The 17845-nt window shown below is 51.6% G+C and overlaps 1 protein-coding gene across 2 annotated transcripts in view; it reads left to right on the forward strand.

Annotated features, from left to right (window-relative positions):
- Positions 1-8504: 8504 nt before the first annotated feature.
- Positions 8505-17845, forward strand: part of SHISA9 (shisa family member 9) — a 283227-nt gene continuing 273886 nt past the window's right edge. The window contains exon 1 of one of the 2 annotated variants that reach the window (XM_047714605.1): positions 8505-9119. In XM_047714605.1, the coding sequence (XP_047570561.1) occupies positions 8557-9119 (563 nt within the window). In that variant the 5' untranslated portion in view covers positions 8505-8556. The remainder of the gene's footprint in view (positions 9120-17845) is intronic. The other variant, XM_047714606.1, reaches the window with a different exon arrangement.

Here is a 17845-nt window from a genome sequence, read left to right on the forward strand (position 1 = left end):
GTATTAGGAGGTGGGGCCTGTGAGAAGTGGTTAGGTCACGAGGGTAGAGTTCTTGTGTTCGGAATCCCTCTTCTTATAAAAGAGACCCCGCAGAGATCCATTACCCCTTCCACCCATTGTCCTCACTGCGTGAGGACACAATGAAAGGTGCTGCTATGAACGAGGAAGAGGGCTCTCACCAAAATGTGACCATGCTTCTGTCTTTTCTTTATTTTTTAGAGAGAGCAAGAGAGCATGGGGGGGGGGTGATGCAGAGGAAGAGGGAGAGAGAATCTTAAGCAGGCTCCATGCCCAGTGTGGTACCCTATGTGGGGCTTGATATCTTGACCTGAGAGCATGACCTGAGCTGAAATCAAGAGTTGGACGTTTAACCGACTAAGCCACCCAGGTGCCCCTGCCACACTTGCGTCTTGATCTTAAACCTGCCAGCTTCCAGAACTGTTAGAAATAAATTTCTACTATTCACAAAGCACCCAGTGGATGGTGTTTTTTAGAGCAGCCCAAATGGGCTAAGACATTTGAAAGGGCTAGTCAATTCCACATCCCTGTATGCATGCCCCCCCTTTTAAAAGACTTTATGATTGACACAGAGAGAGTGAGCACGAGTAGGGGGAGCAGCAGGCAGAGAGAGAGGGAGAAGCAGGCTCCCTGCAGAGCTGGGAGCCCGATGTGGGGCTCGATCTCAGGACGCTGGGATCATGACCTGAGCCGAAGGCAGATGCTTAAGGACTGAGCCATGCAGGCACTCCTGTATGTCTCTTTTCAATGCAACTTTGCCATTCTTCCAATTAAGAGAAGTCTATTTCCCTCCTGCTTGAATATGACCTGGCTTTATGGCTTGCTTTGTGCCAAGAGAATGTTCTGACCCTGGGTCTCCATAAGCGTTGCATGCTTTATTTTAGTGATTCAGGACCCCTGTTGAGGCATCCTGTGAAAAATTTAGCCTGATGGCTTATGGAGAATCCCATGGAGCAAAGAGGAGCTGTCCTAGCTGAATGCCGTCCCTAACCAACCATCACCCCGGTGATCTGGCAGTTAGTGGAAAATGCATGAGTGAGTCCAACTAGAACCAAAGGAACCATCCACCTGATACGCATCTAAGTTGCCAAACAGAACTGTTCGTTAAATAAAAGAGTTGCTATTTGAGGCCACAAGTTTTAGGATGATTTGTTACATGGCAAAAAACTAACTGATACAATGTGTATTTGTAGGCATTGGTGGGAGCACAGAGACATGGTTCTGGGGAGCCATGTGGCATCTAGCCTTAGCTGATTCCTGGGTATATACCTTGTAATTTTAACCAAAGGAGCTGGCTGGAAAATGCATGACCCTAAAACCTATTCTGGTTTCTCAGTACAGTTGGAGGGACTTAAATTATTCAGATAATTGCTTCAAACTGCACTTTACTTGTGAACAAAAGCAAGGTCCTTAAATTAGTCATCCAAGGGTCCAGGATTTCATCTATAGTAAAATGACCAAAAATTGGGGAGGATAAGTTTACTAGTTTTTCCTGGTAAGAAATATTTTAAAAATACCACACACACCCACATGATGATACATATAAGACTAACATAACTTCAGAAAGTGAATTGTTACACAAATAGAGTCTACAACCATTAAAAGAGGGGCTTACTGAATACCTTTTTCATCAACCATAATTTTTCCCGATTTTCTATAGACCAGTGGAAACTTTGCGACTGATACCTTCAGTATTGTTCTTTGGACTGACATTAGAGTATGACTTTTAAAGAGAATCTACCAAAATTCTTCCTGCTCCATTGCTGAAAATGCTTGTGCACATTTAACTTAGGACTGCTAGAATGTCACCACCTCCTTGAAGCCTTTGTTGGGGAAGGGGGAGCTAAACACCCCCCTCTAAGTCCCCGTAAGCTTGACGACTCTTTCTGCCAGAGTTGCATCCCCTATAGAGAGCACCGGCTACATAACAGGTTGGGCCCCATTTCTGAAATCATTCAGAATTTCAAGACAACTGCAGAGCAGTGGACAAAGCCTGCGGCCCTCCTGAGCATAGGATCTTGTAAGACTGCACAGTAGGCACATTCTTTCTTGCCCTGGAGATTGTGAGATCCTCGAGGGCAAGGATTTTTTTCTTGGCCGTCTGTCCGCCCAGCATTCAGGGCAGCACCTGACACCTAGAGGTCCCCCTCAAGATTCCTGTAATAAGAGTGACCCTTTACCAAGTCCTGCCAAGGTTCTGTTCACTGTGCTAAGCACTCGGCACCAGATACGGAGTATCTGTAATATTCCTGCGGAAAGCCACCGTTCTTAAGTCCATTTTTTAAAAAGATTTTATGTATTTATTTGATAGAGAGAGAGAGAGAGAGAGAGTACATGAGAGCGAGGACAAGTAGGCAGAGTGGCAGGCAGAGGGAGAGGAGAAGCAGGCTCCCCACTGAGCAGAGAGCCCCACCTGGGGCTGAACCCCAGGTCCCTGGGATCGTGACTTGAGTGGGAGGCAGATGCTTAACCAACTGAGCGACCCAGGTTCCCCTCTTAACCCCGTCTCATATAACCTCTTATCTCCATCTCATATAACCTCTTATCCCCATCTTATAGAAGGGAAGACGGAGGCTTCGAGAAATGATGTGACTCATTTGAGGTTATAGAACTCAGATGAGAGATGAAGTAGGATTTAAACACTGGCAAGAATTACTGGTCCTCAGTCAATTTTGCAACGTCTGCTTGTCAACAGTTTTTGGTTGTCACAACGGGGGAGTTGCTACTGGCATCTAGTGCGTAGAGCCCAGGGATGCCGTTAAGCCTCCTGCAAAGCAGAGGACAGCCCCCCACCACACAGAAGGAACCACCCTAAAACAGTAGTGCTGAAGTTGAGAAACCCCGTCCTGACACCAAAACCCACGTCTCCTAAAAACCAGGCACTTCACATTTTCTTTACTTAACGTTCATTAATAAATACAATGTATTTATTTTTCTTTTTTTTTTTTTAAAGATTTTATTTATTATTTATTTGACAGAGAGAAATCACAAGTAGACAGAGAGGCAGGCAGGCAGAGAGAGAGAGAGAGAGAGAGAAGCAGGCTCCCTGTCGAGCAGAGAGCCCGATGCGGGACTCGATCCCAGGACCCTGAGATCATGACCTGAGCCGAAGGCAGCGGCTTAACCCACTGAGCCACCCAGGCGCCCCTGTATTTATTTTTCTTACATTGATGTACACCTTAAATATTTATGCCCATGAAGCCATATGTTGGATATGCCATTATTTTTTTTTTTCCTGCTACACATTGACATAAATATAAAACTATTAAAAAAAACTCTTGGGGGTAAAACCAAAAATCATCTCACATACCTCTTGTCCTCTGGGGAATACTTCAGACCCACTTCACTTCTTCCATAAAAGATCTTTTATCTTTTCAAAATAAGAGAATAAAATATATCAAGTCAGCGTGTTGCTTGAGATGGCCAGGGGCCAGCGGCATTTTGGCTTCTGTTGGAGGAAGTCATGGAGGGGATGTGACCTCTGGCTGACTCCCGGGCTGCACCCCTGCAATCAGAGGCTCCCCCTCATTCCCGTCTTTCGCATGTATATTTCACCCACTGTTCTGCCACTAGGAGTCGATTTCAAGACGCAGCCTTAAGAGGGTACAGTACTGTTACGACCATCTGGACCATATTCTCCTGACCCCCACCGAAGCCTCATTAATACAAACTTGTAAGATTCCCGCAGGCAGGTGCAGAGATCCACTTGTCTTCCGGGGCCCAGGACAAGCCTTGTAAGTTCCCTTACCTCTTACCCCTGTCACCTAACTTTCTGGAGAGGCCTGCCTCCTTTGTTTGGTCTCTCCTTGGTCTCTGTCTGGGGAGGGCGGGGGTCCAGTTTCGATGTTCCCTCAGTTAGCTCCTCAAGTTTCAAACCAACAGCTTCTGTGTCACCACTCTCGCTCGCTCGTTTTTTTTTTTTTTTCCCCTCAAGGCTAACAGTTGCTAAGAAACCTTTTTGAAACCCAAAAAGCTATCTGATGAGGACTTACTAACAAACAACTCCTTCCAGCAAGGACCATGGGGTACATAATCTAATTTGCTGAGTTTGGTTATGGACCCCGGTTGCACTCCGGCTAAGTCAACATTCCGTGTGGTTCCCTCCCCTAATTGCTGGGGAGTATGGGTCTGGTCTTGTTGTAAGCTGTACTGGAGGCTGACATAATTAAGCCTAGAGCGAATGAGATTCTTCTTTAGATATTAAAAGTGCCTGTGTTGTAAATAATAATATCATCATCTCTTTCATAGAAAGTACTTTCATTAAGAGCTGCATTTTAATTTCAACACATTTGCATGAATTCATCTGGCTAGTGGTGGGGGGTGGTATTTGATGGTTTTTCATCTTTCATGAACTTGCCAGGTGTTTCAATTAGGAAGTTTATAAACCCTCCCTCTCCCAGGAGCCCTGAAAGACATACTTTCTCAATCACGTGTTCTGAATGAGGGCATGTTCTCAATAATCACACATCTATTAGCAAGTAGTGACTCTATTGATTGAGTTGACATACCCAGAGGAAAGGGACTTTCTTCCAGGGCACCTGGGTGGCTCAGTAGGTTAAATGTCTGCCTTCAGCTCAGGTCATGATCTTGGGGTCCTGGTTAAATGTTTGCCTTGTGCTCAGGTCATGATCTTGGGCTCCCTGCTCAGTGGGGAGTCTGCCTCTCCCCCTCCCCCTGCTCATGCTCTCTCTCTTTCAAATAAATAAAATCTTTAAAAAAGGGGGGGGGACTGTCTACCTTTACAGAGTAAAATGAACCTAGATGGTTCCCCCTCTTATTTGTAAATGTTTTTCAAAGGCTTGGGAAACAGGTGTGGAGAATATTCCATATTGTAACCACCTTGGCAGGTGGGAGCAATAAGGGAATTTGGTCTGGGTGAAGCTCACGGCAGGGTAGGGGCTGGGAGGATAGTGGACCCAAGGTTTGGGATCTGGCAAATAAGCCACAAGGGGTAGATCAGGTCTGCTGCTTTCCCAAGCAGGATCCCTGCACTCTCCTTGTCACAAACAGGGGGCAGTCTCTGTTAATTAAAGCCGGGAACAGCAGCCAGAGTGAGTCTCCTCTGAGGACCGGGCTCAAATGTCCTGGTGACAGGCAATATTTTAAAGAGATTGGAGGCAGATTCTGAAATGGACTTTCCTGTCTAGATTTTGTCTCTTTTCGCTAAGGTTTTTTTTTTTTTCTTTTTTCAAATCAAACTTAGAAGTGTCTGAAAACCCCCAGCTTTTGGGGGAAGGTGTCTGTGACCCACTCTTCTATCAGGCTTTTGCCCTAAGCTCCCAGCCCTAATGCTGGCTGGCAGGTGCCTCGGTGGGGTGCGGTGGGATGGGAAGGCAGGAAACCAGCGATTAGGAATCCAGCAGTCTCCATCTGCTTTCCCATTTGCTGGCCACTTGACCTTGGAACCTGCATCTAGCCCCTGCTTTCCCATTTGCTGGCCACTTGACCTTGGACAAAGCCTTTAACCTCTGAGTCTCAGCTTCCTAGACCTTGGCAAGCCTGCTGGAGGAGCCCTCCCCGATTTATTGTGGAAAAATATCCCAAACCCTCTGCACGGTCCCCGCGGCAGAAATTCCATCGTCCGTCCCTTTCCTCTCTTGGTTTAACACCAAGGGTCTTGCATCGAAGATCTTGACACGTTAATCAAAGCAGACTGTAAATATATATATATATATATATTTTAGTTTTTTAAAAAGATTTTATTTATTTACTTGACAGAGATCACAAGTACGCAGAGAGGCAGGCAGAGAGAGAGGGGGAAGCAGGCTCCCAGCGGAGCAGAGAGCCTGATGCAGGGCTCGATCCCAGGACCCCGGGATCATGACCTGAGCCAAAGGCAGAGGCTTTAACCCACTGAGCCACCCAGGTGCCCCTGTAAATATATTTTTGAGTGCTTTTCACATCCAGCATTGCTGTAGGTGCTGGGAGACTGTAGGAGTCAAAGCCCCTTTCTGCCATGGACTTTACCATTTCAGGGTGGGGGACAGACAGAAACCAAACTTACAGTGTCAGATGCATAGGGAGTCTGGAGGCCTATTTTAGGGAGGCACTACCTGCAGCGGTTGGAACACAGGCCCAGGAGTCAAATTTCTCAGGTCAAAAGCCAACCGAGGGACTTCTGTGGGGGAACCTACTTAATTGCTTTGGGCCTCAGTCTCTCCCTCTGTTGTGTGGGCCCGGTTATGTTATCTAGCAGATAGAGTTAAATGAGATCAGTCCCTCAAATGTTTTAGCGAACATTCCCAGATTGTCCGCTAGAAGCTAGGCACTGTTCTAAGCATCTGTGAGGAGGTGATTTTAGAAAAGACAAGCTTAGCGGCCTTGTCGCAGGCACTGAATAAATGTCAGCTATCATTAGCTCTCACACACCAATGCTTGTGTTTGTAGAGACTCACACAGTGGTGGTGGGTGTGGGTCCACAGACGCGCCACACTCTCCTATTCTGGGATCCCAATACGGTGGAGCTGATGAATTTAGATTAAACAATCTCATACTTTGTCCAGGTGGGTTTGGGACAAAACACAGCCCGTAATTCAACGAACCTTCTGGGGCTGGTACACTCCGGATATGCTCCATCAGGGCTGGCCTGGGGTTTTTGCTGGAACAGGAAACAACAGGAGCAAACATTGTTTCCGAGTCTTGGGGAAGACACTAGGTGACATTGTTCAAAGAGAAGGCACCCTGAGCGACACTCCCTCTCCTTCTGAGAAAACTTGCGGTAGAGTCTAACACCCAGCCCCCATGCTTTTTCAATGAAGGGGACACAGTGTGTCATTTTATTTGTGGCCCAACTTTTGGGGGGCTTTGAAAATGCCCCGAGAAGCCCCTGACTGCAGCCTAACGGAGGGGAGGGTGATGGAAACATCCTTTCCCTGCAAATCGCCTAGCCGACTGCAAAGTGTATACTTAGTTAATGCAATTAAAAACAAAACGCAGGGGCGTGTGGAGATCTAAATTCGGTGTAGCAGCTTTGGTGCAAATCCCGTTTTGGGGGCTACTGGAGTCAAATTCAAGCAGAGGGAAGAAGAAGTGGGAGAAAGGGGAGAGGGACGGAGCATGATTGGAAACGGCTGAGTGGAGAAGGCAGATTTGGAAATTCCTGACAGGCAACCGGAGGCCGGACGCTGCAGCACGGGTGAGGATATCTGGGGGGCTCGGTGAGCACAGGGGCCAGCCGGCTCCCGAGACCCACGCGCGGGGTCCAGGTACCGGAGGGTGGCTGAGGCCGGGTGCCCAGGCCTTGCGCTGCACCAGATCTGGGCGCGCAGAGGCGGCGCCGCGGTGTGCCCTCCTGTGGAACGCAGGGAACGCTGCGAGGTCGTAGAGGGACAGAAAGTGGCAGGTCCAGGGACCTGGGAGAGTCCCAAGGAAAGACATCCGGGACGCGGGACGTGCCACGACCTCGGCCTTATCTGCTGCCTCCCCCCTGCCCCCCGAGCTTCCTTGACTATAGTCCGTCCCGGGGCCCCCTCCCGGGGGTGCTTACCCCGGGCCCAGTGGCTTGCCACCCCGCCTTCCCAGCTCAGCTTTGGTCCTCGGCTTGTCCCAGGGAGTTGAACCATTCGGGAGGCACGCCTGGCTTGGAGGGCGCAGTCGGGGGAAGGGTGAGGTAGCCCGGTGCACCTGGAAAGGGCGAGCCTGATCAGCCTGTGCCCCCGTCTGCCTTGGAGTGGAAGCCACTTAGTGTGTCCTTATCCCCTCCGAGTCACCCCTTCCCTGGAGGGCAGATTCGAGCCGCAGCTCCTGCGCACGCACGCCTGAAAAAGCCACGGGCGGAGCCGCCTCTGCGCCCAGAACAGGTCTGAGCCGCGCCTCCCGCCCAGAGAGGGCGCGGGAGGTCCCGCAGCGGTCCTCCACCTGCCGGGAAACCCGAGCGGTGCCTCCAGCCCCGGCTGCTGCCGAAGAACCTCCCTCCTCCCCGCCCGCCAGCCTAGCTCAGCTCTGCACGCCCCCCAACTCGCGCCCGCCCGCCCGAGTCACCTCTTCCGCGCCCCCGCCCCTCTCGAGCTCGCGCCCGTTCCACCCTCCCGCTTCCCTCCTCTGCCCGCCCTCCTCCCCCTCCCCCTTCCCTCCTGCCCTCCCTTCATTCCACAAGTGTTGCTTCGCTCTCTCCAGCGCACTTGGCGAGCTGGGGAGGTGAGAGGGATCCTGCGAGCGGGCGCGGGGCGGCTGGTCCGAAGCCGCCGGCGGAGGAGAAGCGCGAACAGATCGACTCTCCCCTGCTCTCCGGCCCCCGCCTCTCACCGTAGCGGGCCGGACCTGCACCCCGCGCTTGCCCCCGCTCATCCTCCCCCCCACCCGGCCAGGCGCGCTCCTCCCCGGCCGGCCCCTCGGCGCGCGGCGCGCTGGAGGCGAACGCGGGCTGAGCCGAGCGCAGTGGCCGCCGACCACCGAGCGCCCCGCGCCGCTCCCTGCATGTGCGGCCCGCGGCGGCTCGCAGCCCCCGGCAGCAGCCTCGGCAGCTTCGGCCGCGCCTCGAGAGGCGGCTGCAGCGGCTCCAGCGGCGGCCGAGCGGCCGAGCCCGGGCTGGGAGACACGATGCGCCGCGTCCTCCGGCTGCTCCTCGGCTGCTTCCTCACCGAGCTGTGCGCCCGCGTGTGCCGGGCGCAGGAGCGAGCGGGGCACGGGCAGCTGGCGCAGCTGGGCGGCGTGGTAGTGCTGGCGGGGGGCAACCGCTCCGGGGGCGCCTCCGGAGAGGCCGGCGAAGGCGCGGGGGTCTCGGACGCGCCCCCTACCCGGGCGCCCACGCCGGACTTCTGCAGGGGCTACTTCGATGTCATGGGCCAGTGGGACCCGCCGTTCAACTGCAGCTCGGGCGACTTCATCTTCTGCTGCGGGACTTGTGGCTTCCGGTTCTGCTGCACGTTTAAGAAGCGGCGATTAAACCAGAGCACCTGCACCAACTACGACACTCCGCTCTGGCTCAACACCGGCAAGCCCCCCGCGCGCAAGGACGACCCCCTGCACGACCCCACCAAGGACAAGACCAACCTGATCGTTTACATCATCTGCGGGGTGGTGGCCGTCATGGTGCTCGTAGGCATCTTCACCAAGCTGGGGCTGGAGAAAGCGCACCGGCCCCAAAGGGAGCACATGTCCAGGTGGGCTGCCTCCCCCCTCCGCTTCCCCTCCGGGCGCCGCTCTCCCCGCTCTCCCCGCTCTTCCCTCTCCACCTTTCCCCGGGCAATGGCGCTCCCCCGCCCCCCGCCCCCAACCGCGTCTCGCCTGGGGGAGGTCGCCCGGGAAAGGCAACTTCGGCTGGGAGCGCGGAGAGGGGGCGCTGGGCTCCGCACAGGTGTGGATTTGAGCGTGTGTATGTGTGTGTGTGTCGGGGGTCTCTGCCCCCTCCACCCTCACGCCGCCCCCTCCCGCCTAGGATTGAAGCGGACTGGAGACACACAGCCCGAGAGCCCGCGGCCCCCAAGTCTTGGGTTTTGGGGAGGGGTCCTCGGCTCGGATTCCACATGCTAGCCTCTAGGTAAACAGGGCAGGCGAGCCCGAAAGGGAAGGGGGGCGTGTGTGAGCCCGCGCGCGCGTGTGTGAGGGAGGGAGGGAGGAAGGGAGGGAAGGAGTGTGTGCCGCCTGCAACTCGTACGGCTCGAGCAAAAGAGGCGAGGGAGGTGGAAAGAGAGGGGAGGGCGAGAACAAAAGCCTTGCCTGGAGCGGCCGCCTCGCTCTCCCCGAGCTGCCAGGTCCCTGGAATTGGGACCTCAGTTGCCTCCTCCTCCCCAAACCCTCGCCCCTTTCCCCCGGTCACCACCTCTCCCTGCTGGGGGCCTTGGCCTCAGCTGCGCGCTGAGCCCCTTGGCGGGGTTGGCGTGAACTCCAAGGGCGGGAGCCCTGCTCACCCCCCCACCCCCCGCCGCCCCCCAACACCCTGATTCGTCAACTTTCCCGGTTGCCTTATTCATTATGCAAGTCCCAGCGCGAGCAAGTCGCAGCAGATGGGAGAAGGCATTTGGGGATTAATGGAGCTATTTGCCTTTTGCTTTTTTTAAAAGTGTCTAAATTGATTCGCACAACCCAGTAACTTTGGAGGCGGAGGACACAGGCACGAGGACGCAGCCCCCAGACCCGACAGAGGCCGGGGTTGGCGTGAGGTCTGGGCGGGCGGGGTCGAAGAGCGACAGGCAGTCTTCGAGCCGCTGGATGGTTGGGCGCAAGCTCGGTCTTCTTTCCGGCTGTGGGCAACGGGGTCGCCGTGTGTCGCCCCACTACACGCAGACACACACCCTCCCTACACCTCCGGTGGGGGCCCTTGTGTGCGCGTGTGGATGCACGCAATCCGTGCGCCTGCCTAAAAAATCTGAACAAAGAGACCCACCAAAAATAGGCGAAGGAACATTACCACCTCACCAGTAATTATTTTCTATTTATACGCGGAGTATCCGATGACTCCCCCCCCCCCCCCCCCCCCCCCCAGTGAGGAGGGATTTGGGGGAAGAGGTAAAGAAGTTGATCTTGGTTTGGGTCAGCAGAGAGGCGTGGATGGATGTCGGGGTCTTGAGGCACAAAGTCAGCTCTAAGGGTACCTAGAAACACTGACCAAGTAAGAGTAACACGCTGGCCCCGCCCACCTCCTGCAACCCCGAAGATGCCCCGTCACCAGCCCCAGCGGCCGGTGCTTCACGTCCCCGCAGTCCCCGCCAATCCCTATAGCTTCCAGGGGTCTGTGTTAAGGTGAGGGAGGAGCACCGAGGCAGGAGGACTGCGGCAGGCGGCGGGTGTCGCCTTGGTAGGGAGAGAGTCACCCAGGGATAGGTAGGCTGCCTTGCAGGTTCGGGTTAATTCTTCTGCCGAAATATCCACTGAGCCTTTTCCTTGCAAACCAGCGCCTAAAGGAGCCCTCCTGGGTGTTTGGGTGGGGGGTGGGGGAGGGTAGGAAGGGTGGGAGAAGGCAGGTGAGAAGGTGGGAGCCTGGCTAATGGTGGGCGGCTCCCTTTGGACGTCTGGGGGAGAAGGTGATGCTAGCTAGCTTCAGGCCCTCTTTGATCTGGGTATTTCTGTGGAGACCGCGCTCCAAGGCAGACCTGAGGGCCCAGCAGGGACTCAGCTCCCTGTCCTGCCCCCTTGCAGCTCTGTCAGGAGAAAAAGAATCACCCAGCCTAGCTGGTTGCAGCTACTTTCTCCTGCAGGTACCCGGAAAGGGCTGCTTGGGGGCGGAATCCGGGGGCACCCAGCCCTCTGGTACCAGCCTCCACTTGGCTTCTCCTCTGTACACATTTTGGGAATTCCAGAATGCACTGGAAGTGCATTCTCTAAGAGAGAAAGAACAATTGATTCCCTCCGCTCTACCCGCTCCCCCCATGGTGGGGCCCATCCCGGGGCTTGAACTCTCCACCCTGAGATCAGCACCTGAGCTGAGATTAAGAGTTGGAAGCTCCGCCTCCGGAGCCACCCAGGTTGCCCCCAGGAATAGCTGATTTTTATTGGCAGTTTCCAGGGTATAATTTTCAACCCTGGCTTCGGATCCACCTGGAATGCTTTTTAAAAAATCCTGTTGCTAGGGGCCCCACCCTCGACAATTTAGATCAGAATCTTCAGGGCTGCGCGAAGCCTGTGTACTTCTGTGAAGCTCTCTAGGCTTTCCAGCGCGGGGCCGATCACTAGTAAGGAAAAGGAACTAACGTTTGCCAGGCACCGTACTAGGGTGTGTGCGTGTGTGTGTGCGTGCACGTGCACGCACACGTGTACCTGTGAATGTACGTGCGTGCGTGAGTGCATATGTGTGTGTGTGTAAATCTCAGTGCTCACAGCTGTGAGACAGGGTGCTGTTAATTCACATTTATAGGTGAGAATATCCAGTTTGGGTGACTGGCCCAAGGTCACACGGGGAAACCTTATTCCCCGGCCCCCTGGTTTCGGCTGTGTTTTCAGTTTCCCTGAGCATTCGGGGCGGGGGAGGGGGGACGCTTCCTAAAAATGCAAAATGCATATTCTCCTGTTCTGTCCAGGAGGGACTGCAGATCAGTGTAGGTCTGGGATGAGCCCTAGAGATCCGCATTGAACAGCCTCCCCGAATGGTTCGTAAAAAGTGCCCTCCGCCTTCACAAACACTGTTCTTGAGTTTGGGACTATCGCACACAGTTGGGGAGGGAGGAATTAATCCACTCTGACTCTCTGATTTGCGTACTGTTTTGTGTTGTCTGCATGTATAGGGCTTTCTGTGTAGTTGTGGTGCGGGGGCTCCCCGCACCCCCGACCCTCCAGATGCGTCTTACTCAGTGGATGCCTTGAAACCTTTGGAGTCCAGGCCCCAGCTGGAGCTCATTAGCTGTTGCCTGTAGTGGCTGAGGGGTGAATTGGGTGGGGCCAGCACCTCTGAACTTGGCCTCAGAGAGGTTCTGAGGTGGCTTCCAGGTGAATCCAACATCTTTTCTGCAGCCCCTTAATTTATTTTGTCTTGGGCCGTGAGAGTTAGTGGGATGAGGGTTTTTTTTTTTTTTCTCCTTTTGTCTGACCCTTCAAAGACTTACAGCACCTGGCTGTCCCCATGTCACCAACTGTTCTCGTGACCCCTTGCGCTTGTGTGATCCCAGAAGAGGCCTCAGTGATGTCAGTTTTCAGGCTCAGAGTCCTGGGCATGTGACCCGCCTCCTTCTGGGCTGAATGGGCTTGAAAGCAGGAGAAAGTCAGTAATTCCAGGAGCTGTGGGGGTCTTGCTCACGCTGGTCTAAGAACTCCAAAGACACTCATTCACCAGCGACAGCAGCGTGACATCCAGCCACTATATATTGGAAGCAGGGACTGCAAAAGGTGGCCAGCTATGGTTACCAAACCCCACAGACAAATTTTGTTTGATCTGCACTTTATTTCTACTATACTATTCTTATTTTTAAGTTTCTTTCTTTTTTTTTTTTTACTGTGAAACATTTTAAACATACAAAAACAAACAAACCAAAAAACAAAAATAAACTTGAAAGAATAATAAGAAAGAAATCCAGAATAACCTGAGGTTTCTTACCCCCAGCACCACCAATATTTGGGGCCGGCTCATGCTCAGTGTTGGGGGGCTGTCCTGGGCAGTGAAGGGTGTTTGCCAGCCTCCTTGGGATCTACCCACTAGGTGCCAGTAGTACCCACCCCACAACCCAGCTGTGACAGTAAAACGCGCGTGCGCGCGCGCACACACACACACACACACACACACACACATATTCATAGCCGTAGCCACATGTCATCAAGGAGTAGAATCACTCCCCAGTCAGGAACTACTAATCTAGATGGGACAATCATTAGTATTTTGTCATATTCGCTTTATAGTGCTCTCCATATTTTTATTTTCTCTCTTCTTTCTTTCTCTTGTCCTTTTTCCTTTGTTTTTTGGCTGCAGCTTTCGAAAATCAGTTGCAGACATGACATTTCATCCCTGAATAATTTAGCGTGGATCCCCTAAGAACAGGGACATTCTCCTACGCACCAAAATTCCAGTAGCACGCACAAGAGAAAGGACGGAGTTTCTACCGTATGTATGATCAGATAGCCGATCACATTAAAATGTTCCCAGTCATGCCAAAAAATGTCTTCCAGAGCTTGGGCTTTCAAACAAGGATCCGGTCAAGGCTCACTCATCTGGCTGTGAAATTTCTTTAGTCTGTATTATATATTGTGTTTTAAAACCAACTTAAAACCAATTACCAACCTTTAAAGCTTGGCGTTATCACACTGACATCCAGATTTCTGATTTCTCTGGAGAAATTGGCAGGTCCAACAACACTGGACCTGAATTTTTCTGATGGAAACCATTGGTGGCCGCTGAGTGGGAACTTCCCTCTTTAGGAATCTTGCATGCAGGTTCCCCTGGGTCTCCACCTCCCACCCAGTTCACTTAGCGCTGTTACCTGCAGTCCATGGAGATGCTGTCAGGCCAGCCTTAGCAGCGGGGGCTGAAGTCAGATGGCCTGAGATTCAGTCCAGCTTGGCCACTTAATAGCTGTGTGACCTTGGGAAAGTGACTTCACCTCTCTGAGTTTTTTTTTTTTTTTAAAGATTTTATTTATTCATTTGACAGACAGAGATCACAAGCAGGCAGAGAGGCAGGCAGAGAGAGACGGGGAAGCAGGCTCCCTGCTGAGCAGAAAGCCCGATGCTGGGCTTGATCCCAGGACCCTGGGGCCATGACCTGAGCCGAAGGCAGAGGCTTTAACTCACTGAGCCACCCCAGGTGCCCCTTCACCTCTCTGAGTTTTAGATTCTTGTCTGTAAGATGAGATCATGATGATCCCTATGTCATAGGCTTCTGTGAGGTTTTACTGAGACCAGGCTTAGAAAGCTCTTAGCCCAGGACCTCCTAGGGTCACTGCTCAGGGCCTCTAACTCCTACTGCTAGAATTTTCTATCCCATTTCTGCTGAAGAAGTAAATGCTATAGTCTGGAACTCAGCACCTAGCCCTTGTTCTGCTACTTCTTTTTAGCTGTGTGACATGGGTCAGGTGTCCCAAGTCCTCTAGGCTTAGCAGGAGTTCAGAATAAGAGAGAAGACCCATGGATGACCACATTAAATGCCTTGCAAAGTGTTGGCCTAGGTGATGTTGCAGAACCCTCGGTGGTGAGCTTGTGTGTCCCTTCTCACGTAATTTCCTTCCCCAGTTGAGGCAAGCCTTACCACTAAGTCTGCCTTCTAAGAGGCACAGATGGCTTTCCATGAGGATGAACAAGCCCCAGGGGAGTGGAGGAGTCAGACTTCAAACCCAGATAGCACGAGGCCAGAGCACAGGTCCCTGACCACTAGGCTGCACTGCCTTTGAGTGGACACATGCAGGACGCCTGCCGTCTCAGATCACAAAGAAGTGCTTGATGCTGTGCAAATGGCAACACAAGCAGTGGGGCTGGTTCAAGGAGCCACCATAAGATCAAGTCCTGGAATGTTCTCTGCATCTGCCCCTGGCAGGGCCAGCCCTCTTGGAGAAGGCATTGATGAGAAATGACCTTGGGGCCCAGACGCATGTTTGAAGCTCTGTACGCTTGAAGCCAGTAGGGAACACATGTCATTATCTTGCCCGCCTTCAAACAGAATCAGAAATCCAAGGGGCAAATTACGCAGCCCAGTGTCCTGTGTGTTTTTCAAACACGCTTCAGAAGAGCTGGAGTCCCTTGTGAAGAAATAGCATCAAGTGATAAATGTCCTTCCTTCTCTTGCCTTTTCTCTCTTCCTCCAGCTTCCCCCTCTTTGCCTGTCTGTGGTTATCCTATGGCTTCGACAGGTTAGAGAAGCCCTTGCGTGGGTGACCTGTCGACCATGGGAAAGTCTCTTTCAACTTTTTTTCCTGGCAGGGTACATTTGTTTCTCTTTGGGTACTGAGTCCTGCATTTTATTATATCCATTTATTTATTTTTTTAGAGATAGCATGCAGGGAGAGGGGCAGAGGGAAAGAGAGAGAGAGACTTTTAGCAGACGCCATGCCCAGCATGGAGCCTGACCTGGGGGGCTCGATCTCATGACCCTGAGGTCATAATCTATAGCATCAAGAGTTGGCTACCCAGGTGCCCGAGACCTTGCATTTTAGAATGATCTTCATTGGGGTATAATGTAAACCATAAAATGCACACATTTGGAGCCGAAGTGAAGTTGGATGAACTTCATCTACACCCGTGCAACCACCCCTCAGAAAGGTACCTCCCACCCATTACCCTTGCATTCTTGAAAAATAAAAGCTGCTTCTGATATGAGAGGAAATGCTCCGGAATCTTATTCAAGTGTTTAAATGTCAGAACACAGTTCAGACCTTGGGACTCCTGGAAGCTTTGAAGCAAGATGCTGGGACTCTGAGCTCTGCTTGGAAATGCTGGGGGCTTTTATTTACTCACTGTAATTGGAAAGTAAAGGGACGCAGGCTTCTCTTTTGTTCCTCAAATATACCAAGCTCATGGCTACCTTGGAGCTGTTGTGTTGGCTTGGCTGAAATTCTCCTCTGTCAGACCTCACATGCTGGCTCTTCCTGTTCAGGTCTTAGCTCAAGTGCCACCTTCTCTGAGAAACCGTCCCTGACCACCCAGGCTCAGTTTCCACCGCCCCTGCCCCTCCAACCCATCGCTTGGTGTTACTGGCTTCATTTCACATTATAGCCTAAAATTAACATGCTCATTTACTGGTTTGCTAGTTTATTATCTGTCTTCTTGCATTACTGTCCACAGGAAGGACTGTGGGGACACCAGAGTCTCTTCTGCTGTTGTATCCTCAGTGCACAGGACGGTAGCTGGCACAGACGACTTCTGCTTTCTGACCTCCTGGTTTCCATAAGAAAGGATCTCTTTTATTCATTCACTCTTTCACATATTCATGTAGTAGGTATTTACTGAGTACCTATGGCATACCCAGCCCTGTTTTAAGAGCTATGGGACAACAGGGAATCGTCTGACTTCAAAAATGGCAATGTTTTGATGTACTTGTTCTGAACTGGGTGAAGAGATATCAAGGAAGAGATACCTTATGTGGCCTTGGCCTTAGGAATCTGAAATCTGCAGGACTGACATCCCAATTTGAAGCCTCTCCAGCAGGAAAATTCACTTTTACTCAGGGGAGGGTCAGCCTTCTGTCTTATCCATGCCTTCAACTGATTAGACAAGGCCCACCCACATGCTGGTGGATGATCTGCTTTACTCAGTCTCCTGATGTAAATGTAAATCTAATCCAAAAGCACATTCTTAGACACACCCAAATGATTTTTGACCAAATATTTGGGCATCTTGTGGCTCCGTCAAGGTGACACTTAAAGTTGACCGTCATAGTACTTTTAGGATCTTGTTACTCAGAGTGTGACCTGTGAAACAGCAGCATTTTCATTACCTGGGTGCTTAAGCAGAAAGGTCTCAAGCCCTGCCTCAGACTTGCAAGACCCCGGGATCATGACCCAAGCTGAAGGCAGATGCTTAACTGACAGAGCCACCTAGGTGCTCCCCCCCAGCTCTGCCCCCAGTCTACATTTTATAATAAGACCCCTAGGTAACATGAATGCACTTTGCTTGAGAAGCACCCAAACTATATGCCACAGATAGATGACAAATCCTGGGGAATTTATTTGGCTTACAGCACATAGTTGGTTCTTTCCCTTGTCTTATTTATTAATTTTTTTGGATGTGAGTTATAACATGTGTTTAAGTATGTCCCCTAATACCTGCCCATTTGTTTTACTAGTAAGTTTGTGCTCCTACCTGCCAACAGCTATTAGGTGCATTTTAAGCATATATGAAAACAGAAATTTCAAATGGAGCTGAAGGTGTAATAAATCTGATCTCAAAATTGGTTGCAAAGTGTGATGATGTCATGCAATCATCAGTTGGTTTCTCAAAGGTTGACCATTAATAAACAGTTCATATTTTGAATCCTTCTCATGAGAGTTTGGATTGTTCTGGGCTGGCTTTGCTTTGATCTGAATAGACAGACAGTCATCATGTTTAACCTTGCGACGAGCTAGCTGTGGTGGCGCGGGGCGGGGGAGAATCACTCTGTTGTATTCTTGGGTTTGCTCTGTTAATGTGATCTTCAGGCTGTGGATTTTGGGGGGACATTTTTAAGCCACACGCCTGCTTGATGATGGTTAGCCTACTTGCAAGTAGATAGGTAATTTAGCTGCATAGTCCCTTTCGCGGTGCTCAGAGCTGGATGTAGCAGATGAACCTTAATGATGGTGCCACTGCCAGTCGCCCTCCTGGGCCTGAGGTTCCCGATTCTCACTGTCTGATGTGGGCAATTCAAGGGAGGGCTCCAGCATCCATACACACATGACATTGATTTCTTACTTGAACCCCTAAAGACCACACACAGAAGTTCTCGGATTTCCTTTCCTGATGCTGAATCATTTTATGTGGTCCCTGAAATGAGCGGACC

This window comes from Lutra lutra, chromosome 18 (assembly GCF_902655055.1).
Source record: "Lutra lutra chromosome 18, mLutLut1.2, whole genome shotgun sequence".
In the NCBI taxonomy this organism is placed as follows: domain Eukaryota; kingdom Metazoa; phylum Chordata; class Mammalia; order Carnivora; family Mustelidae; genus Lutra; species Lutra lutra.